This window comes from Mytilus edulis, chromosome 1 (assembly GCF_963676685.1).
Source record: "Mytilus edulis chromosome 1, xbMytEdul2.2, whole genome shotgun sequence".
NCBI classification, from domain to species: domain Eukaryota; kingdom Metazoa; phylum Mollusca; class Bivalvia; order Mytilida; family Mytilidae; genus Mytilus; species Mytilus edulis.
The window spans coordinates 34358444-34383586 of NC_092344.1; the positions used below are offsets into that span (position 1 = coordinate 34358444).

At 32.0% G+C, this 25143-nt stretch overlaps 2 protein-coding genes across 3 annotated transcripts in view; both read left to right on the plus strand.

The window, feature by feature from the left end:
• Positions 1 to 16213, plus strand: part of LOC139481600 (disks large-associated protein 5-like) — a 32361-nt gene extending 16148 nt beyond the window's left edge. For both annotated transcript variants that reach the window (XM_071265037.1, XM_071265044.1), the window contains 8 exons: positions 4872 to 5032; positions 6210 to 6305; positions 6818 to 6983; positions 7917 to 8391; positions 11926 to 12161; positions 12794 to 12940; positions 13716 to 13846; positions 14550 to 16213. In XM_071265037.1, the coding sequence (XP_071121138.1) occupies positions 4872 to 5032; positions 6210 to 6305; positions 6818 to 6983; positions 7917 to 8391; positions 11926 to 12161; positions 12794 to 12940; positions 13716 to 13846; positions 14550 to 14648 (1511 nt within the window). In that variant the 3' untranslated portion in view covers positions 14649 to 16213. The remainder of the gene's footprint in view (positions 1 to 4871; positions 5033 to 6209; positions 6306 to 6817; positions 6984 to 7916; positions 8392 to 11925; positions 12162 to 12793; positions 12941 to 13715; positions 13847 to 14549) is intronic.
• A 1931-nt stretch (positions 16214 to 18144) lies between these two features.
• Positions 18145 to 23347, plus strand: LOC139481614 (alpha-ketoglutarate-dependent taurine dioxygenase-like). The gene is made up of 4 exons (XM_071265054.1): positions 18145 to 18550; positions 19286 to 19425; positions 22186 to 22341; positions 22817 to 23347. The coding sequence occupies exons 1-4, from the start codon at positions 18160 to 18162 to the stop codon at positions 22958 to 22960; spliced, it is 831 nt and encodes a 276-aa protein (XP_071121155.1). The 5' UTR covers positions 18145 to 18159; the 3' UTR covers positions 22961 to 23347.
• Positions 23348 to 25143: the final 1796 nt, after the last annotated feature.

The window sequence follows — 25143 nt, forward strand, 5'->3', positions numbered from 1 at the left end:
ATGTTGTTTTTTTTTTTTTTTCAGAAGTGGCTATTCCAAAGAGAAGAAAAAAAATCATTACCACTGTGATATGTTTATATCATAGATGTGGGAGTGCATTATATATGTCAGGAGTGTGACGCTTTTTTAAGGCATTTTCTGTCAATTCATAATTTCACAAGAACAAGTTCCACAAGTTTCTTTGTGTAAGAAATGTTAAAACCAAGTAATATTCATATCATTTACCTCTTAAATGTGTTATTTATCATGATTGTTTTGGCACAATCAGTTTTAATTAGTCATTTTTCTATTTTTTGTGCACTGAGTAATGCAAATTTATCAAAGGAAATAAGTGTGTACAACTATAATATCATATAGGAAAGTGAGGAAATGAATTTTGTACAAAATAAAACAATTATTTTGATTTAAAATGGTATATTTAAAGATGTTTCAAGGATTAACCATTCAGATGTAATTCGTCACACTCCTGACATGAATTTAACAATTTAAGAAAAATATGAAAATTAGCTTTATTTTTAGGACAGATAATTGAAAGACAGCTAGTAAAATGAAGAAACTTTTGGTAAACCTTCCATTCCTTAAAACATCTACCAGATTTGCTGAAATAAGCAGGGCAAAATTTTCTAGAAGAAATGATTCAAAGAAAGAGACTTCGAATGAGAGAACTCGCAAATACTGGCTGAATCTGAAATTAAAAATTGATCAGCGGAAGTTGGACCATCTTAAAATAAAAACCTATAAAACCAAGCTAACAAAAAAAAGCTTAAAGAAAGAAGAACTTCAAATTCCAAATTTTATAAACAATATAAAGAAAAACAAAGGCAGTGGCAGAGAAACAGTAGAAAAAAAGGAAGAAAGATAAAAAAGAAGTTGGGTTGAATAAGGACTTAGAATCGAACAAAAACAGCTCAAAAATTAAAATGAGAACAGATCTGTGACTGTGTCAGAGTCCAGATCTACAGTGAGAAAACCTGCACAACAAACAAGAAAACAATTGCCACAAAACAAAAATGCTTATAAATGATCCCTTCTAGAAGGCCCTTCTGGGTGTAGCATTTTTTATGATGTGTTTCAAAGAACTCGTCCAAGCATTTGGGTTTTGTGGCAGTTGTTTTCTTGTGTGTTGTGCAGGTTTTCTCACTGTAGATCTAGAATCTGACACAGTTACAGATCTGTTCTCATTTGAATTTTTGAGCTGTTTTTGTTCGATTCTAAGTCCTTATTCAACCCAACTTCTTTTTTATCTTTCTTCCTTTTTTTCTACTGTTTTTCTGCTACTGCCTTTGTTTTTCTTTATATTGTTTATCAAATTTGGAATTCAAAGTTCTTTCTTTAAGCCTTTTTTTGTTAGCATGGTTTTGTAGTTTTTTATTTTGTTTAAGATTGTCCAACTTCCTCTGATAATTTTTTAATTTTATATTCAGCCAATATTTGCGGGTTTTCTCTTTCCAAGTCTCTTTCTTTGAATCATTTCTTCCAGATAATTTTGCCTGGCTTATGTCAGCAAGTCTAGTGGATGTTTTAAGGAATGGAAGATTTACCAAAAGTTTCTAAATTACTAGCTGTCTTTCAACTATCTGTCCTAAAAATAAAGCTAATTTTCATATTTTTCTTAAATTGTTAAATTCATGTCAGGAGTGTGACGAATTACATCTGAATGGTTAATCCTTGAAACATCTTTAAATATACCATTTAAATTCAAAATGATTGTTCTATTTTGTACAAAATTCATTTCCTCACTTTCCTATATGATTTTATAGTTGTACACACTTATTTCCTTTGATAAATTTGCATTACTGTGCACAAAAAAATAGAAAAATGACTAATTAAAACTTATTGTGTCAAAACAATCATGATAAATAACACATTTAAGAGGTAAATGATAGGAATATAACTTTGTTTTAACATTTCTAACACAAAGAAACCTGTTGAACTTGTCCTTGTGAAATTATGAATTGACAGAAAATGCCTTAAAAAAAGCGTCACACTCCTGACATATATAATGCACTCCCACATCTATGATATAAACATATCACAGTTGTAATAAAATTTTTTCTTCTCTTTGGAATAGCCACTACTGAAAAATAAAGAAGAAGAACATATTTAAGTCCTATGTATTCTTTGGTACATGTTTAAAGACAGTTGTCACACTCCTGACATTTTTGGGTGCTTGTATAGAAGTTAATCCAATATGTGAATTATGCACCTCAGGATGTCTGTATAGCCTTTTATGGATAGCTTATACATGTATACAATAAATACTTACCAGTTTTACACACAAATACTCCTTTAAAATACAACCATAACACTTTAATTTAGAAATTATCAAATTTTGCCAATATTAATTTTTGGTACATACCTTTTCACAATGTATATTTATTTACATAATATTTGTGCAATGATAACACCAATCTATAATCTACAAAACCTAGTATTGAAGAATGATTATAAACCATCTTCATATACATGCATTCATCATAATAATTTTTACTCAACATGTAAATTATTAAAAAAAAATCCTGTCACACAAAAAGCGTCACACTCCTGACAAATTTGACATGTTTTTTTAATAAAACTTTTGGCTGGTACAAGATATCTAAATGAAATTTGGCTGCAAGTTAGCTGGTATTGAACTTGTTGGTTTGACATTTAATTTACTTTCCTAAATATAATGGGGGAAACAATATGCCCCAATATGTTAAAATCTTCATTTTTTCTGATTCCACCCATTAGATAAACATGTTAAATGCTTATTATAATAGCTACATTGTATTTCTCCTCTCACATGTAATTTTTTTAGGCCAAAATAAAAAGATTGTATGTTTGCCCAAACACGACCGACCCAAAATAAACCCGCCGACTCAAATTCTTTTTTTGACGTTTTTTTGAAGAATTTTTTTTTCAGATTTTTTTTGGGTCCGCTCCGTCATCGTACAAAACTTAATGTTTGTCGTCTTTGCGTTTGAAAGCAACTGTGAATAAGATTAAAAGAAAGCGTATAAAAGACGCAGTTAATCGATATTCGATGTTCTCTGTTTTTATCTTCTGATTTAACGAACGTAAAGAAGTAAAACATGTGAAAGTTTTTTTTACGCTGTAGTTGTCTGTACTACCAAACCCTTACCTATATGCTCAATGTTAATTTCATCATGTTATCGAATATCTAATAAGAATATTCAGGTAGATTTGTTCAAAACCATGTGCAATCGAATATTTTCAATGTTATTCTGACAGGAAATGGATCCGGAAGTTGCGAATTTACAATCTTGCAAGAAGATTTTGTTTTTACTGAATAAAAAGGAACTATTTCTTGATAAATTGTTGTCTTTAATTATAATCTTTCTTTATCATGTAAATTAGATGCCCTTTTATTCAAATAGGTTTCAAATTTACAAGTCTCATTAGACAAGATCAGTACGTTGCTGTTTGTGAGAATTTGATAAAACTATAATTGTTCACAGAATCAGAAATATAATCTTAACTGACTGTAACTCCCTCTGAATAATTTATTGCAATATAAATCCCTTTTGACAAGAGAAATCTGACTTTTGACAGAAATATTTTTTTCACATGTGCAAAAGTAAAAACATGTTATGGACGCCATATTGGATTTTTATACAAATTTGTGAGGAAGCCTCTAGAACCATGACCTAAAAACAAATAGTCTTCAGAAAACGTTAACTTTATGCAATTATATTTTATCAATAATGATTATTTTCAAAAATTTAAACTTGATTATTTAAAGAAATAAAATTATAACAAATACGTTTTTAGTTAGGAGATTCTACAGACCATGCTTTGATCTATTTATAGCCAAATTAGTTTACCTGTGTGATAATGTAAATACAAATTTGTTTTCAAAACATAAACAAGACACAAACTAAGGATGGTAGATAATAATTCATATAAATATTTTAATAGAAATAGGATTTAAAAACTGCAAACAAATTTAATCATTACATAATCAGCTGATATTTTTTTTACAAAAACATCGTGTTGATGGAACTGTTGAAAATCACTTCATAAATCCACCAGCCCTTTCACACAGCTAGCAATTGTCAGTGTTATAAACATCTCAGGATACAAATCATATAGTAGACTAATTTATTTATAGAGGTTTTAAATTCATGGCTTTTGGTTTTCTCTACAAAGGTTTGACGGGAAAAAAAGATATACTGTTTTAAGATCTTTTAATATTTTCATGCAAATTCTGATAAAAAAAAAAAATTTGCCTACCTACCTACCCACACCCAGTAATCATGGGTCGGGTTTGGGCAAACTGAAATATTTTTAATTGTGGCCTTATCATTGCAACATAGAATGCACAAATTATGTGTTACTTGTCACTCGATCATTTGAACTCGAACTCCAAAATATAATTTATAAATCTTGAATCTTGCCGTACACATCGTTTTGGCTTAACAATCGGCACTTTAGACGACGTTACAGGCCCTGAAAGTGACCTCTTTCTGTGCACATTTCCCCTATTAAGTGAATTTGAAAGAAAGTCACAAAATCGTTAAAACTAATCACAAACTACTTACCTTTTACTGTTTGTCCATACAGAAAAATAAACAATACGGCAGCCAAACAATTACTTCGAATTTTAGTATTTATCGCCGAATAAGGAAAAAACCCGAGAATAGCGATATCACTAACGACCAAAAAATGAAAAGAACGAAAAAGCGTGTAATTGCGTGTAAAATGGTGAAAAGCGTGTACACACCATGTGACAAAATCCTCGCATGTAAACTGTTGAAAAAGCGTGTATTACACGCGAATATCATGTCACTTGACATGTATGATTTTGACATGTCTGATCAGGTTTTCTATTTCTGTTGTATTTGAAGAATTCATTTTTTCTTCTTCAGTTAACGGACAGCTCAGAACAGTAGTAGGACAAGCACAGTTACTTATAGCTCAAAGGTTTAAGCAGTTTAATGGTCTAGTTGACAACTGTGAATTTAAACAAGGAGAGAAGGAAACAACGTGTACAGATCTTCAAGGTTTCTGGGAAATGATCTATTTTCAGGCATGTACCTAATACTATAACAAGAAGCTTTTATACAACTGTCATTGACCAAATATATTGTGGCATACTCATTGTCCTATATCCATGAACCGCACATTCTACAATAGCTTCAGAATGCTTTGATAAAATGTTGTATGGAATATGTATATACATGATATATGAAACAATGGAAGGCTGTTTCTGATATTATTTTTTCTTCAGTTTGTCATTATTGGACTTGTAACAGTCAGTTTCATGGGAATTTTCAACATATTGCAAAATAATTTTTGAGTGTTCTGATTGTTCTTTTTATGCCCCACCTACGATAGTAGAGGGGCATTATGTTTTCTGGTCTGTGCGTCCGTTCGTTCGTTCATCCGTTCGTTCGTTCATCCGTTCATTCGTTCGTCCGTCTGTCCCGCTTCAGGTTAAAGTTTTTGGTCAAGGTAGTTTTTGATGAAGTTGAAGTCCAATCGACTTCAAACTTGGTACACATGTTCCCTATGATATGATCTTTCTAATTTCCAAATTAGAGATTTTACCCCAATTTCACGGTCCACTGAACTTAGAAAATGATAGTGCGAGTTGGGCATTCGTGTACTGAGGACACATTCTTGTTCAAACTTAATGCTTGAATTTTTAATTAATTGATACAGGGCTGTAAGAACCTTTTTCAAAGTGATAGATGGTGCAAAAATAAAAATGGTATACACATTTTTCTGTTTAAAATGACAAGTTTTGAAAGAAATCTTTTTTTAAATGTAGGTATGATATTCCATTCCTATTTGTTTCTTATTGAATTTATGTTAGAACAATGTGTCTTGTGAGGGAGAGAACATTTGTAAAAGTTGAGGTAAAACTCCTAAATTTGTTCGACAGTAATTTATAAAAATTGACAACCCATGAACATGAATTGCTTTGTATGCTTCAGTTTCTCTGTCTCACAAAAATATGTACAAACAGGCATTTCTTGATATGTCAATGTTCTTGCTCTTGGAAATATAAAAGGTATATCTTAGACTAGTGAGCAGCTGTTCATTGCATTTTGAAGGAATTTTTTATACAAAGAAATAAATCTCATGGGTTTGCATGAAAATATGACAGCTTAAAAAAGATAGAACAATATAATAGTAGACTTACTGACAATGATACAAAGCTACCAATGAATAGCTAAGATTTTAAAACTTGTATATTTTAGGTTGAAGATGTGAATCAGAAGTTTATTGATTTGGATAAATTGAAAGCTAACAACTGGGATCTATCCAGTATACAACCAAAGAAACAAGTTATAAAGGTATACAGCTTACAAGTTAATAACGGGAAAATATTAAGTATACAATAAAAAAAAAATGTAATTTATAATTCCTACAAAATTCTAAGGAATGTGACAAAACCCATATTTATTTGATATGAGAGTTTTGCTCCCCAAACCCAATAAATTTTGGAAGAGCCCTTACATTGTAAAAAAAGGAGAGAAAAAGCAACATGTATGTCATGATTTTATTAAATTGAATTACTTTAACATATCTTTTGTTAAAACTGTATACATTGAAAAGAATTAAATATGAAATTAATCATTTGTATGAGAAAATATTTAGATATGAAAGGCATAATTCTGTGGAAAGGATATTGACCTACATTTACATGTATGTCATTCAACAAACATGCCATTGTATGTTTCTTTCATACCATTTAAAGGCATTTTGACCTGTGTTTATTTGACATTTGCACTCTTGGGTATTCTATTCTATTACATGTTTCAATATAATTTGACATGCATTAATTTTTATTGCATTACCCTTGCAGAAAAAAGTAGCACCAAAAGCAGTTGTAAAGAAACCTGTGAAGTCAAAGTTTTCTGCATTTAGAGCCCAGATGAAAAATAAAAACAGTGCTTCTGAAGACAAAACATTTGATTTTGGTTTCTTCAAAGTTCAGAGTCCTGTAAAAAGTCCAAAACCACATTGTGCAGGTAAGTCCATGTCTGTTGTCTTGACAGATAAAACTTCAGATCTATAGGTCTAGAAAAAATTCAATCATATATTCCTCTTTATTCTAGATAATTGCATAACTTAATGTAAGGGCTTGCTACTTTGTTTGGTAGAATGAAATAAATATTAACCTTTCACTACAATACAAATTTAAAATACAAGGAAGAATTCTAAAACTTGTACATGTACAAACTAAGTTTGTTTTATACAGAGTAATCATCCTGATCATTTGTCAGTCCTTGCAAGTGCAATTCTTTCAAGTTCCTCCAAATCTTCCTGGTAAATATTGATGAAACATAGCTGTATTTCAAAACCTAAGGATACGCATGTCTTGATAAATGTTAAAGGGGAGATAATCAATTTTATGTACTACTTACAGTATTGCAATATTTGGTATTAATCTCCTTTTGTTTACTCAGTCAAAAGTTCTAGTTTTAACAGTTATGCTTTTATCTTGTAAACTAAACATACTTTTTGTTGAGAAGAAAATGTTTGGGTTAAGCTTGTAACTTTCTTTCTTCTGTAAATTGTTATTAAAATATTCAATTATCAAAAGTTGAAAGAAAACACCGATTTTACAACATTTGTAGTCTAATAAAAGCTTTCTTTTTTTAACAAATTAATGCCACAACATTCTGAAATAACAGATGACCAGTTCGTATTGAAATCATTGCTTATTGTAACTAGAACAAAATCATACAAGTCCTTAGGTGTAAATTATTTATGAAAAAACAAGCAATTATTGTTTATTATATTCACAATCAAAGATTTTAATTACCTTCCAGACAGATGAATTAAGTGATTCATGATTCATGTTTGAGATGATAATCGAGCATGCAGACTATTGTTTAAGACTGCAAGCATTTCTATCACTAAACATGCATAAATTAATTATATGTGATGTTTTATTTTAGCTGGATCACCAAGACAAATGCCAAGACCAGAAATTGAAGTTACAATTGATACTGTAGAAAACACACAAACAGATTCATCAGACCAAACTAATACTGCATTGTCAGCAAATTCCACACCAAACAACAAACTGACCCCTACTGTAGCCATTGACGATCAGCTGACTACACCCATAATGACACCACTCAAGAGAAAGAGCTATTTACCTAATGTACCAAGTCCTTTACTGCAGGATATTACCCCACAGCCTAGAGCTACAAGGAGCAGTGCATACAGAAAAACTCCTTTGCCTAAAAATATATTATCTGATGTAGATAATGTAATTTTGGAAGAGCAATTGACCACTATTGCAGAAGATCTGGCAAACAATTTATCAGAAAAGAAGACGATCGACTTTTCAGATGATGCACCTGAGTCTTCCCCAGCAACAAAGTCTGAACGTGTAACTAAAGTTCAGTCAGAAAGTAAACCAAGAAGGTAAAAAATAGATCAAAACCTACAGGTTTTATTCAATTTTTTTTAGCCATTTCTTTTGGGTTATGTTAATATCTTCTTTAAGTTGGATTTTTAACTCTTATAGAAAATATTTCTTCATACAAAATAAAATTCCTAGGAAGAGAAGAAACTGACTTGGCGGCATCACTTAATTACTGTGGATTCATTATTATTCATTGTTTATCAATTTTCGTTGGTTTGTTGGTACAGTCGATTCCACTTAATTGCATACCGCTTAATAGCATAATTTGGTTAATTGCATACTTTTCTCCTGCACAAAACCATTTCCCATTCATCTAATGTTAAATTGTCCGGTTATATGCATAGCCTTACAAGTGTCATTTCGGTTAATTGCATAGAAAATAATCGCCAGCTAGATATATGCTTAGTTAAAAATAGATGAGATTTTTGACCGGAAACGGCAATTTGGTAAGTATATTTTCCCTGAATGCATTATAATTTTCGTTATTATTTCATATTTACTTCTGTGTTATTTAAATAAAGTTTTAAAACAGTTTCTTTCGTGTTTATGAGTATAAAAAGGTCTGGATGTGTACACAGGTAAAGTTTCCCATAATCTATTTTAAGCCTCAAGGTCATAAAAATGTCAATCAGCTGATTGTTGTAAAAACACAACCATTCTATGATCTTCTATCTCAAAAGGTGTTAATTGTTGATTGGATTTCAAACATTGTTCATAGATTACATTTTGAGTGAATTTTTAGCTCACCTGGCCCAAAGGGCCAAGTGAGCTTTTCTCATCACTTGGCGTCCGGCGTCCGTCGTCGTCGTCGTCCGTCGTCGTCGTCCTGCGTCCGGCGTTAACTTTTACAAAAATCTTCTCCTCTGAAACTACTAGGCCAAATTTAACCAAACTTGGCCACAATCATCATTGGGGTATCTAGTTTAAAAATTGTGTCCGGTGACCCCGCCAACTAACCAAGATGGCCGCCATGGCTATAAATAGAACATAGGGGTAAAATGCAGTTTTTGGCTTATAACTCAAAAACCAAAGCATTTAGGGCAAATCTGACATGGGGGTAATATTGTTAATCAGGTTAAGATCTATCTGCCCTGAAATTTTCAGATGAATCTGACATTCCGTTGTTAGGTTGCTGCCCCTGAATTGGTAATTTTAAGGAAATTTTGTTGTTTTTGGTTATTATCTTGAATATTATTTCAGATAGAGATAAATTGTAAACACCAATAATGTTCAGCAAAGTAAGATCTACAAATAAGTCAACATGACCAAAATGATCAGTTGACCACTTTAGGAGTTATTGCCCTTTATAGTCAATTTTTAACCATTTTTCGTAAATCTTAGTTATCTTTTAGAAAAATCTTCTCCTCTGAAACTGCTGGGCCAAATTATTTGAAACTTGGCCACAATCATCATTGGGGTATCTAGTTTAAAAATTGTGTCCGGTGACCCCGCCAACTAACCGAGATGACCGCCATGGCTATAAATAGAACATAGGGGTAAAATGCAGTTTTTGGCTTATAACTCAAAAACCAAAGCATTTAGAGCAAATCTGACATGGGTAAAATTGTTAATCAGGTGAAGATCTATCTGCCCTGAAATTTTCAGATGAATTGGACAACCTGTTTTTGGGTTGCGGCCCCTGAATTGGTAATTTTAAGGAAATTTTGCTGTTTTTGGTTATTATATTGAATATTATTATAGATATAGGTAAACTGTAAACAGCAATAATGTTCAGCAAGGTCAGATTTACAAATAAGTCAGCATGACCAAAATGGTCAGTTGACCTCTTTAGGAGTTATTGCCCTTTAAAGTCAATTTTTAACCATTTTTCGTAAATTTTATATATCTTTTACTAAAATCTTCTTCTCTGAAACTGCTGTGCCAAATTGATTCAAACTATGCCACAATCATCTTTGGGGTTTCTTGTTTAAAAAATGTGTCCGGTGACCTGGCCATCAAACCAAGATGGCTGCCACGGCTAAAAATAGAACATAGGGGTAAAATGCAGTTTTTGGCTTATAACTCAAAAACCAAATAATTTAGAGAAAATCTGACATGAAGTAAAATTGTTAATCAGGTGAAGATCTATCTGCCCTGAAATTTTCAGATGAATTGGACAACCTGTTTTTGGGTTGCGGCCCCTGAATTGGTAATTTTAGGGAAATTTTGCTGTTTTTGGTTATTATATTGAATATTATTATAAATATAGGTAAACTGTAAACAGCAATAATGTTCAGCAAAGTAAGATCTACAAATAAGTCAACATGAACGAAATGGTCAATTGACCCCTGTAGGAGTTATTGACCTTTGTAGTCAATTTTCAATCTGCTTCCTTTGTTTAATATTCACATAGACCAAGGTGAGCGACACAGGCTCTTTAGAGCCTCTAGTTTAAAAACATTAACGCCTGCTAATTATCGATCATTATCAACTGAGTTATCTCGTATTTTGGCTAGGGGTAATCTACATTTATTCCTTGATATTACAGGGCATTTATAAATGGTTAAAGAATTTTATACATCAATCTTTCATTTATAATATTTTTTAAAATAAAATTAACTTCTAATTATTTTATTTTCTGACTTTCAACACTTGTGTCCAGCAAATAACCCGTGCAGGGCCCCATTACCTGTTATACGAAACTAACGAGGTTAAAGTAACAGTGTTACTTCAATGTGCAATAGGTAAATACTGCATATCAAAGGCAGTTTATTACACATTTATTGTTTGAAATGATTTAAACTGAGTTGTATTGTTAAACAGTTTGTTTTAATTAAAACATAACAATGTAATTTGTACATCCGGGTCATAGAAACAAATCTATTTTTAGAACAAATTTATTTTCGTATCTCAGGTAAAGGAAAAGTCGGTACATGAATAAACTAAAACAAAATGTGTTAATAAACTTTATTGAAAGAATACACAATGTAATAAAATGTATGACACTAGACAAATAACTTTTATTAGAATAAATAAACATTCAATATGTTGTAAGTGGATTATGGACGTTCATCTTTCTTCAGGAATTTCCTTTACTGATCTGCACTATCGATGTTATTTGACTCCGTAATTTGGCATTTCGGATATAAGCATACTCCGCTTTATTGCATAATTTCGTCTGACAAATAGGCTATGCAAATAACCGGAATGTACTGTACAGGTAAACCAGGAATACAAATGTTCAAAGAATGATAAATTTCTATAGGTTTTATATTCAGAGATTGGCAAAGATCCACTAAAATGCAAGTTTTCCCAATACACGAAAATTGATACCAAAGAAAATAAATGAATCCACAGTACATAATCTTGTTCTTAACATCAAAAATTAAAATGTTTATGAATTAAATGCAGGATTTTTCTTTCCCCCTTTTTCCACGTCTTAAGTATGGAGGAATACTGATAATAGTTGATACTATGTCAAAATATTGTCCCATATCATATGTATTTTTGTTCTACCCATGTACTGCGGCTCCTTGCCCTTTGTCTCAAGTATTTTCGGCACTTGTTATGTAAATGTGTTATATTTTAAACAGGAGATCCCTACGTACAAGGAAATCTGTCTCATTCTGTGATAGTGTGATTTTACCCGATGAAGAGGAGGTACAGCCTACAGAGGATCCTTTCTCTAAATATTTACAACCAATGACACCCAGAATGTCCATGGCACCTAAAGGATACAGTGTCTTAGATGCCATACCAGATGATGATTCTTTTACAGCACAAGCTGAAGCTGGATCTGACACTGTTTTCTCTCCAGCAGCATTTAATAGTAAGTTTATAGTATAATCTGGTAAGTTAAGAAGGAGGTATGATAACCACTTTGGATTCTTTCTCCCATTTGAAAAGGGTAAAAATACACTTTTCACAACAAGGGAAATATATGCCATAGCAACAAAGACATTTTGAGGAATAACCAACAGGTTTGATGATATATGAGAACAAATGTTATAAGTCTTTGTTCAATTTGCATTTGTTGTAATTTATGTTATAAGAATAAGACGTGGTATGATTACCGATTCAACAATTTCCAACCAGGTACTCAAAGGCTTTGAAGTTAGCAATTTTAAGTACAGATTTCAGCAATGAGCAAACCTATGCCTAGTTGTCAGCTTTAAAAGGACCTGTCTTGGCAAACATATAACAAGACAAACAAGAAAAGCAAATATGATATATAAAGCAACATTCAACAACCACTGAATTACAGGCTCCTGACTTAGAACAGCCACATACATAATGTGTATATCCATATTTATATTGGTCTCAGTCAAACAGAATCAATCTTCATAATTGTGTAGCAAATAAGCAATGACAAATTCTAATCAATAAGAACACTGAATTACCATTATGAACCACTATGTCATACCTATATTTTCAAATTCTTTATCATACATATAATTTCAGATTCTAGTCATAATGATTCCAGTATAGGGCAGAACAGAACTAGACATTCAAGTTTAAAACAGTTACCAACAAGAGAAAGGAGAAGATCATCAAGAAAAAGTGTCCAGTTTATGTCTCCAAAGCCACAAGAGAGTGAAAATATAAATGGTACAGATTACAATTACTATAAAAGTTACACGTAGTATAACCAGGGCTTAAGTTAGGATTTTGAGGGCTTTAGTCACTTTTGTGCGCTATTATTGCGAACCCAATGAAAATAACCATAGTTTCACCTGATAGTTACCTGTCCATTTAAACTTTTGGCAGTTCTATTGACCCCTTGAACAAATACAACAGGTATTGTTCTATGTGTATTTTATTCACTGGGACCTTTAAATTTCTTTTAAGAGAAATCTATCACTCATTGATTAATCTACTTAAGTTAAAAAATAAGTGTCAGATAGGTTATTAAACAGTATATTTAAATTTATTTGCAAGTGCATTTAAAGACCATAGATTTTCTGAAAACTCCTTAGAAAACAAAAGGATTGAACCAATGTTTCTGACTACATTCCAATATGGTATGTCCACCTGTTTCAGGGAAGATAATAAGTTGCACATTTATGTTGTCTTTATTTTCCTCAGAAATGCTAGGTTGAAAATGATTGAACAATGGGTTTTACATGAAATATGGCATATTGAAAATGTGTATTTTGGTTCCATTTTTGTTCAAATCTAAAGCTGACTGTAGTTCATTAGGTGTTATCTGCACAGATAAGAAATAAAATTGGATCTTGATGTTTAGAACTGATTGGATTTTGTGCATTAATTTTGTTTTTTTAAATTGTCATTTAGATTTTGATTGATTTTCATAAAAAATGCAGTATAAATATGTTATTATGTGCCAGAACTCTTATTGAAGGCATTATTTATAATTTTGCAGATAATATTTTAACAACACCTCCAAGCTCAAGACCAACTCTGTCTAATACATCAACACCAGATAGTTCTGACAATGAAGTAAACAGGTTTTCTAGTTTAAACATAGGATTCACACCAGTAGCTAAAAGTACTGTAAGTATAGTTAAATTTCTTCACATTTGGGTACTTGCAGATGTTTCAATTTTAATCTTGACAACTTCTACTTCTAGGGAATCGTGTTGTCATTAAATGGTATGGTATGTCTATTGGAAATTTTTCATTACGTGTTAATTGTTAACTGTTATTGTAATTGTCATAATTGTGGCAGTTATGGATTATTTGTTTGATTTGTGAAAGCATATTAATTTAATAGTTAATTAGTCCTTAAAATTGAATAATTTAGTTTTGGATGTAACACGTCTTCTGATTGGCTGACGTCGTTTTCTTTATCATATCATGGACACAATTTTGTCATGTGACCATGACGTCATCCAATGTTTTTCTTGATTTACGCCAGTTTAAAATGGAATTTAGAATTAAATTATAAGAAATAATTAATATTTTGTCAATCTATTCGAAATAACATAAAAAATGTGGTGCACACTGAATAACGTGCGTAGCGTGTTATTTAACAGTACGTACCACATTTTTAATGTTATTTCTTCATAGACAGAAAAAATATTTGTCATGCCTTAAATAAAAAAATAGTTGACTTTTTTTTTCAGTTCTTTCAGTTTGTTTCAAACTTCTAAGCATCAAAATCATACTGGTAAATTTAATAGGGTTTATTTTACTAAAATGTTTTCACATAATGGATTATGCACTCATTCAACGGTTTTCTTTTTTTCTTTTGTAGAGACCAAGTCTGTTATTCACACCACCTAGAGAGGCAGATGCATCATTATCTGTTACAGCAGATGTTCCTATTGGACAGTTAATATCCTTCACCCCATGAAGGACAGTGAATACAGTGAACTAAATAAAAACAGTGCTGAAATATTGCTCGACGTATTTATTCAACATTCAATGATTGAATAGCCATTTGCTTGTATTAAATGGAATCATCATTCATCAATAATGAGTTGGTGTCAATATACATTCACAGATTCCACCACTAAAAGTATCAGTGGGTGTTCCTGTATACATGTGTGTAAATCTGAAGGTGCTGGAGAATGGCATATTTTATTGATACACTGCATCTGTAATATATCTGTTTCAAATACATATTATATACTTTATACTATAGTCTGAGGAGAAAAGAGAAAATATTTTTTTTGTATTGATTTTGACCACAATGTTAATATGTTGATTGTCATTCATGAAGTGAAGAGGCCAGGAAACATCCTCAGAACTCAAGCAAACTTCTATACATCAAAAAGTTTATGAAAATATCTTGTATTTAGAAATTTTAATTTCGTAATCTTCAAAAACTGACTTTATTGGCTATAGTCTGAAGATTTTAGAAATACTCAGGGAGGGAGGGGAATACTGCTTTACCTCTGTTTTAGTGTCCCATGAAACTCATTGCATTTTTCTCAGGAGTTATTTTTATTCATGGCAGATTAAATAAATTTGGAAATAAATATTATACCTCTCTCTCAAGGATGATATTCTGGTTTTTGTATGTCCATCCATCCCATTTTTCTCAGGAACTACGAATCAGTTTGATGCCTATTCTCCTCCATCACTTATCAACTTTATGATTTTAGGGTAGTTTTATATTCTTACTTATAATTGCAATGTTTGATATTTTTGTTGTATACATGAATATATAATCTGATTTCAAATAAAATTATTAACAGTATATCATACAATGACATTGATGCCAAATTTAAATATGATATAACAATCATAAGAAATAAGCACTATTTGAATGACATGCAATATTATGTTCTGTTCAAGGTATTTAGCTTTGATAGATATAAACATGTATGATGGACGTAAATGAGTAAGAATATTTGTGAATGAGTTGGATATTGTTTATTTTAATTAGATGATGAATAATGTAGGTTTTGAATGAACTGAGAGGAGAAATGAAAGAAATGGACTTTGGCTGTAAAATGTATGAAATGCAGTAACAAAGTAATAGTGAAAGAATTAGTGTTGTATATTTTGTTTTAACCAACTGTACATAGTTCATTTATAAGACATTTTATTCTGTTATACATTAATTTTTACTTCCAAACAAATGTACAAGGAGAAGTGATATGCAAGGAAGCAGATAATTATTGTTTTCCTCAGCTATACAGGCAGCTGCTAATTTTCTTACTTTTTCTATTCTCCCTTTTTATGTTTTTTCTTTTTTATAATGAAATAAGATAATTTCATTCAAATTAATTATAACATCAGTGTATAATTTTCAAAAGAATAATTGTGAATACTATTTTTATAGATAAATGAGAAAGAATATTCTAAAGTTTAGGAAAGAGATTTGAGAAAGATTTATAAGATTCTATGTGAAAATGTTAATCATCTAGTATGTGTATTACAATGTACCATTAAACAATATATAAGATCTTATTCTTGTGTTTTTTGACAATCATCATAAAAAGGAAGATATGAGAGCCTTTTCACTTCTTTTCGAATAGTCAGCTTGAACTAGAATACAGAAAGCATGAGGGTGTGTGAGTCTCTAGTTGATTATGCCCCCTTTTGAACAGATTTCAGTTGATTTTAAAAAAAACATTGAAAGAAAATCAATTCTGAAACACATTTATACTACAAAGATTATAGATATTATATTTTTCAGTCTGTGTCCTTTCGTTCCTTTGACCATTATTCCGTCCGTAAGAGAGTGGTCAACCAAATTTGTGCAATTAATCAGACTAAAAAATGCTTGTCATTTTTTTGAGGAAGTGTCGAAAAGTACATAAATTCAGCTGATTAGTTAACAGTACACAAGGACATAATGCTATTTAAGATGACAAAAGCTTGAAATTTAACTACCATATAGTGTATAGCGGGTTATTTTCGCGGATAGAACAAATCGCCAAATTAAATTCCGCCAATAGAGAAGTGCACATGCAAAGATATTGATAAAAGTTTTGAATCTGCCAAAATAATTACCGCCAAAATAATTACCGCCAAAATATTTCATATACCTTATTCAATGAAAATCGTGAAATTTTACACCCAAGAAAATAACCTGCTATGTCTGTTGTGCTTGGCCTCATTTTCATGGACTGGACTCTGACAACTATATTTGGTATACTAGTATATAAAAATTTGAATACATGTGTATCTGTTAACTGACCTTGACATCATTTCAAAGATCAGCGAAGAAAACATTTTTGTGGTTAGATTTTTTTTTTTCAGATGTGACTTTGACCTAATTTACTTGGTTTATTTGTCATGGTAAAATGTTTGGTTATGTTTTTGTCTCCAATATTCAAGGCAATAGATCACCTATATTTAGACTTGGTGGATGATTGTAAGTTGAACATGTTTATCTGGCAAGGATCATCTGACCTTGATCTCATTTTCATCGTGTATTGCAGGTCTGTGTTCAGTTCTTGTCTACGTCAAATTCTCAAAAACATGTACTTTACGCAATAAGTCAATTACATTTGGTGATTGGAGTATAAATTGCAAGGTCTTCAGGCACGGATCCAGCCATTTTCAAAAGGGGGGGTTCCAACTATATGCTCCCATTCAAATGCATTAATTGGCCAAAAAAAAGGGGGGGTTCCAACCCCTGGATCCGCCACTGGTCTTCATTCCTGTCTGCTTTATCTGACCTTGGCCTCACTTTCATGGTTCGTTGGTTAACATTTAGTTTCAGTTATTACCTCTTCTCAGATACTCATAACAACTATATTTGGTGAATACAATGATCATGTACTATGATGTAGTGTACATGTCAAGCAGGAATGTGGTATAGTTCTTCAGTTTCTGAAAACCATCAACATACTGTTGTTTAATTTCTGGCACATGAGTGGTAAAGGGTTATTTTCGTGCAACGTGTTATGCCATTTTTATTTCACGTGCAGCCCTGAAAAAGGTTTGTTATTCACCTTGTTTAGTGAAATCAGTAAAAAGATATATACGTTCCAGAAATTTGTAATTGTTCTTTCATCGTGAAATGGCAATTTTATTTTGCATTCCTTTGTGCAGATACCCTCCCTTTAAGCCCATTATCAAACATTAATTGACAAATTTTTGTTATGCTAAAAATTTGTTACAGTGTTCTTTTTCACAGACACAAATTCACTTTATATAGTCATGTGACCTTGACCTCATTTTCATGGTATCTTGACACTGAAGATATTGTAAATCTTTGGCTAGGCAGCAGAAATATTTTTTTTTAACCAAAAGATTTTAATGTATAGATTTAAATTGTTCTATATTTATTTTCCCATTACTCTCCTATAATTTTTTTCTCCATATTTTAGCATCAAATTATTCAATAGTTTGTCTCCCCTTCTTGATCCTCATTTTTGTAAACACTCTTCAAAAAGGAGGTAATTATGGTATACCGGTTTTTACACAAGTTCTTAAAAATGAAAGAACTCGGGAAAGTTGTAACTGACATAAACTTAAACAGTTCTGTTCCAGAAAATGTTATTGAGCAGATAAAAAACAATGTCCATGAACACAGACTAGTGATCTTCAAAAATCAAAGCGTGATAAGTGGTGACAGACAAGTTGAGATCAGTAAATGGTTCGGTAATTTGGAGTCCACTTTTTATAAACATCCTCGTTCACCGCATCCCGATGTTTTCCGAGTGTCTAATGACGAAGATGAAGGTTGTACACACGTAGGTCGGACAGGATGGCATATTGATGGGAGTTTTATGAGAAAACCGTTTGGTTACTCATTGTATTATATGTTCTCTGTTCCATTAAAAGGAGACACAGGTTACTATAGTTGCCGTTATGTAAAATTATAGAATGATAATATTTTAATGTCTAATCAATACAACTTATCGCTAGTTGTCCGCCATTACTGGATATCACACAGGTTCCCGTAAAATTTTGACGTCATAAAACAAAATATTTGACGCCACAATGGAAAAGTGTTTGTAGTATGGGTCAAAAGTTCAAGAAGCCGGGTCACTGTCAGCCTGGATTAGCGATAAGGTGTATGAATCATACTATTAAGGTATTGCAAATATCGTATAGGGTTCATTAGCTCACAATACACTTTTGCATGCTACTAGTTCACACCTCACATGTTCGCAACATAGGTCAGTTCACACCAAAAAGTTTTCTACTGAGACTACTATGATAGACTCAGGTTCTAAATAAGGAAAATAACTATACATGCAAGTCATAGTAAAAATACTTATGGTTTAGTTCAGCTCAGTCATCCCTGTGCATATATATATATATAATTTAAAATGGTTTCCACTCTTATCATTTTCAAACCCTTTTGAGTTTGGTACTGAAACTTGACAGGAGTATTCACTACTAGAACGTGTCGCATACCGGATAGAAAACAGTACAATGAAAGTTATGGTCAAAAACTAGTTTGAACTTTAATAGTGATCACCCCTGTGCATATGTTTTTAACTCTCAAACTTTCAAACTTAACCCTTGTCATGCGGGGGCCGTAATATTACAGCACATTCAGCATTTTATTGTTAATTTCAGCTTTTGTACCACTGAATGATTTGATTAACAGTTTAGCACCAGAGGTAGCTGCAAGATGGGAAAGATTATGGATGGTCTCAGATAGAAGAGATGGTGTTGTCCATCCATTGATATATCCTCATCCCATTACAGGGTTAAAAGTAAATACATCTTCATTCTTTAAGAAAATCATATACAATGAGAAAGGCGTAAGTCTGGTATGGGCCATTTTTGGCCCTGCATATGAAGTGCAATGTTTGAAGTTGATGAAAAGACATTAAGAAAGTGTTTGTAGAAGTTTTATTTTAAAGCATTGATTTTAACTTCCCAAATAGGCTAAAAATAGAGATTTCGGGGGAAATTTGAAAAAAATCTGTTGATGCATGAAATCTATGGTTCCAGTTAAAAAAATCAAAGGAACCTGTTTCATTGAAAATAAAATATTTGTGACGACATGAAAAGAACACTAATTTTCAATAGAGACATATTTCTTATCTAGTCATTGTATTAGAAATGCTTAATATATATTGGTCAATAAATCCTAATAAAAAATTGTAGCTAGAAATAGGGTCCAATTTAGAGCCTTATCGAACTCCTTTCTATTAATTTTTATTGAAACAAAAAAGTTGTAAAAAGTTATCATAAAGAAGAATGGAAGAAGCGACTTAACATAGAAAATCATAGAAAGCTAGAGACAACAGAAAAAACTTATGTCGAACAAGATACTTGCTATAGAATTGAAATATATCAAGCATACACATCCGGGACAAGTGAGCTTATGCCATCACTTGGCGTCCATCGTCGTCTGTCGTCGTAAACTATTTCAAGAATCTTCTCCTCTGAAACTACTGGGCCAAATTCTTTCAAACTTTAACTGAATGTTCCTTAGGGTATCTTATTTATAAATTGTATCCGAAGTTTTGATCTATCAACAAACATGGTCGCCATTGCTAAAAATAGAACATAGGGGTCAAATGCAGTTTTTGGCTTATAACTCAAAAACCAAAGCATTTAGAGCAAATCTGACAGGGGTAATATTGTTTATCAGGTCAAGATCTATCTGCCCTGAAATTTTCAGATGAATCAGACAACCTGTTGTTGGGTTGCTGCCCCTGAATTGGTAATTTTAAGGAAATTTTGCTGTTTTTGGTTATTATCTTGAATATTATTTTAGATAGAGATAAACTGTAAACAGCAATAATGTTCAGCAAAGTAAGATTTACAAATAAGTCAACATGACGGAAATGGTCAGTTGACCCCTTTAGGAGTTATAGCCCTTTATAGTCAATTTTTAACCATTTTTCGTAAATCTTAGTAATCTTTTACAAAAATCTTCTCCTCTGAAACTACTGGGCCAAATACTTCCAAACTTTAACTGAATGTTCCTTAGGGTATTTAGTTTGTAAATTGTATCCGAAGTTATGATCTATCAACAAACATGGTCGCCATTGCTAAAAATAGAACATAGGGGTCAAATGCAGTTTTTGGCTTATAACTCAAAAACCAAATCATTTAGAGCAAATCTGACGTTGGGTAATATTGTTTATCAGGTCAAGATATATCTGCCCTGAAATTTTCAGATGAATCAGACAACCTGTTGTTGGGTTGCTGCCCCTGAATTGATAATTTTAAGGAAATTTTGCTGTTTTTGTTTATTATCTTGAATATAATTATAGATAGAAATAAACTGTAAACAGCAATAATGTTCAGCAAAGTAAGATCTTCAATTAAGTCAATTTGACCAAAATTGTCAATTGACCCCTTAAGGAGTTATTGCCCTTTAAAGACTTTTTTCACAATTTGTTCATCATGTTGACTTACTTTAAAAAAATCTTCTCCTTTGAAACTGCTGTATCAATTTCAGCCAAACAGGCTAAATGAGTTTCAGAGTATCTAGTATAAATTTTATATTTTATTTCCTTGTATGTCAAGAAACATAGCTCCTATGGCTAAAATAGAACATAGGAGAAAATGATTATTTTTTTTGGCTTTTGAAGAAAATAGGACGATCCAAAAAACATTTAAATAAATTGAAAAGCCAAAATAATCATTGATGAGAGATTTAACCAAAAGAATTAAGGTGAGCGATTCAGGCTCTTGAGAGCCTCTTGTTTTAATTAATTGTTAAAATATGTAAAAAAAACCTACACAATTTAATTGTTCATAATTTCACTTGTTTTCTGACTTAACTTCATAGATGCTTGTTTCCTTTACCATTATATTGAGATACCAAGGTTGCATTATGCCTCTTGATACCATAATTGCTGTGTGTCAGCCTTAGTGTGTGTTACAAAATAAATCCGTTTTCCAAGAGAGGCAAAAGAAACCAAACGGATATTCAAAGTCATATTAGAGAAAATAGCTGACAATGCCATGGCAAAATACAAACAAACAAGAATGTGTCCAAAGTACACAGATGCCCCACTCACACTATCCTTTTCAATGTTCCATGGACCGTGAAATTGGGTAATAATCTAATTTGGCATTAAAATTAGAAAGATTATACTATAGGGAACATATGTACTAAGTTTCAAGTTGATTGGACTTCAGCTTCATCAAAAACTACCTTGACCAAAAACTTAAACCTGAACGGACGCACAGACAAACGAACGGATGGACGAACAAACGAACGAACGGAGCCACAGACCAGAAAACATAATGCCCCTCTACTATCGTAGGTGGGGCATAAAAACAAACAAAAGACCAACATCAGTACACAAAACACAACATAGAAAACTAAAGACTGTACAATAAAACTAATCATTCACTAGCCTTGCATTTTCTTAACTATTGCAGAGTTACATATTGGAGTCTTAAAAATAAATCATATGTTGGTCCTATATTATGGAAGGTTTTAAGACTAAACAACTTGATAGAATTACCGGTAATTGTTATTAAGAATTAAATTTTGTTCTTTGCAGACATTATGTTTACATTTAGGAATGACAACAGCCTTTGTATGGGATTTAGGGTCTGAAAAAGAAAGAATGACAGAAAGGTCAGAAACTGTGAAATTAATCAAAGAAATATATCAAGAAATTGTAAAAGATGAAAGAAGACTCATATACTCTCATAAGGTACATGTAGGTCTTAAATTATAGAATATGTGTTGATGTTCACTTTACGAAGTAACATAAATGTCTAAGAATATCGTATATAATTAAAAAAGCAATAAGATTTCATCTTATTACTGATTTACTTGCCATGGCCAAAAATCCAGATAGAGAAACCTGGAGTAGCATTTGGAACAGTGAAATCACATTGCAAAAAGTTCTGTATTCACTATTGATAATATTTTTCTTCAGATTTTGATGTTCTTTGATTCTTTTAGAAAGCTGTGTTATGATCACTGATTTGATGTAATATTCATAATTCCAAACAACCAAATGTTGCTTTTCTCCTGTCCAATATTGATATACTACATATACTCCACGGAGTGTTCCCCTTAATTTTCAATTTTCCTTATTTACCCTGTACTTTCAAGTGAAATGTTTGATTTCCTTTCTAATTTGCAGAATGTGATGCATGTAAATTTGTCTTCTTTTTTTCTAGTGGGAAGAAGGTGACTTCATTATATCCGACAATTTAGCAGTAGGTCATGAAGCCTCTGAGGAAACACAGTATTCTAGACATGAAGTGGGATTACGAATATTACATAGAACTACAATTGAAGGAAAACATGAACCTCACAAATGAAACGAACCAATATGTTAAAATAGATATTACATTTTAAAAGTACCTTTGTATATGAATTTATATATTCAAATATAAGCTTGAAGCTTGGTCTCCTGTGTACAGTATAGGAATTTTGATGTATGTACAGAGTTAAATAATGTCAATTTTTTTTAATGAAAAAGGTGCCTATGTTAAACTAGGAAAATCTAGAGAGAATCGTTTCCCGCCAAAATGTTCCATTGATTCCAGAAGATATACCTTTACTAAACTATTCTTGAAGCTGAAATTTAATCAGATAAATGAAGGCAATTTTCCAATTTGGACTAAGTTGATTTTAAATACCAACTTTATTAACTTTTTTGTTTGTTATGTTTTAAAAAAAAATGAAAATAAAACTTTTTAAACAAGTGGTCATCTTTCTTTTTATGCAAGTAGCTGAAGGTCAGACATACAATTATCTGATGGAATTAATGTTGAGTGACAAGACAATTTGTATACAGCTTAATATTTTAGATGGAAGAATCTGGATAAGTCATATTGTAGGAAACAGATACCATATCATGTTAAGTTTTCATCTGATGTACATGTTTATTGAGTGTCCTTTAACTAATCCTCTTGGTTCATGGACTGAAATAAATACAGTCTAGTTGGTCATCTGCCATATCTAGGAGATGTGAGGTATGCCTATATGAGTCAGCAACCCAACATTTTAAAAATAACTTGAGACATGTAGAGGTTAACATGAAGAATTCAACATTAGACAGATGTCTATACAATATGCCATGTTTTTAAGTTTTACAAATTGTGAATGAATTTAAGAAAGTTGTCAGCTGTCAACACTAAAATAGCACATGCTTAGTGAAATTCATCACTTGAGACAATCAGGACCCTGTAATTCAGTGGTTGTAGTTTGTATGAGCCTGTAATTCAGTGGTTGTAGTTTGTATGAGCCTGTAATTCAGTGGTTGTAGTTTGTATGAGCCTGTAATTCAGTGGTTGTAGTTTGTATGAGCCTGTAACTCAGTGGTTGTAGTTTGTATGAGCCTGTAACTCAGTGGTTGTAGTTTGTATGAGCCTGTAATTCAGTGGTTGTAGTTTGTATGAGCCTGTAACTCAGTGGTTGTAGTTTGTATGAGCCTGTAATTCAGTGGTTGTAGTTTGTATGAGCCTGTAATTCAGTGGTTGTAATTTGTATGACCCTGTAATTCAGTGGTTGTAGTTTGTATGAGCCTGTAACTCAGTGGTTATAGTTTGTATGAGCCTGTAATTCAGTGGTTGTAGTTTGTATGAGCCTGTTATTCAGTGTTTGTAGTTTGTATGAGCCTGTAATTCAGTGGTTGTAGTTTGTATGAGCCTGTAATTCAGTGGTTGTAGTTTCTATGGGCCTGTAATTCAGTGGTTGTAGTTTGTATGGGTCTGTAATTCAGTGGTTGTAGTTTGTATGAGCCTGTAATTCAGTGGTTGTAGTTAGTATGGGCCTGTAATTCAGTGGTTGTAGTTTGTATGGGCCTGTAATTCAGTGGTTGTAGATTGTATGGGCCTGTAATTCAGTGGTTGTAGTTAGTATGAGCCTGTAATTCAGTGGTTGTAGTTAGTATGGGTCTGTAATTCAGTGTTTGTAGTTTGTAAGAGCCTGTAATTCAGTGGTTGTAGTTTGTATGGGTCTGTAATTCAGTGGTTGTAGTTTGTATGAGCCTGTAATTCAGTGGTTGTAGTTTGTATGAGCCTGTAATTCAGTGGTTGTAGTTGTATCAGCCTGTAATTCAGTGGTAGTTTGTATGAGCCTGTAATTCAGTGGCTGTAGTTTGTATCAGCCTGTAATTCAGTGGTTGTAGTTTGTATGAGCCTGTAATTCAGTGGTTGTAGTTTGTATGAGCCTGTAATTCAGTGGCTGTAGTTTGTATGAGCCTGTAATTCAGTGGCTGTATTTTGTATGAGCCTGTAATTCAGTGGTTGCAGTTTGTATCTGCATATCATTTATTTTTTTATTCATTCTTTTGTACATAACTCCAGCTCAGTTTTACATTTGTCATTACAGGGCTTTTTATAGCTGACTATGCAGTATGGGTTTTGCTCATTGTTGTTAATTTCTGTGGCGTTTGTTCTCTTGTGGAGAATTGTCTCATTAGCAATAATATCAATTCTTCTTTTTATATATTAATGAACATGAGGCTTGGTTTTTGTATAGATGGTGAAACTCCCCT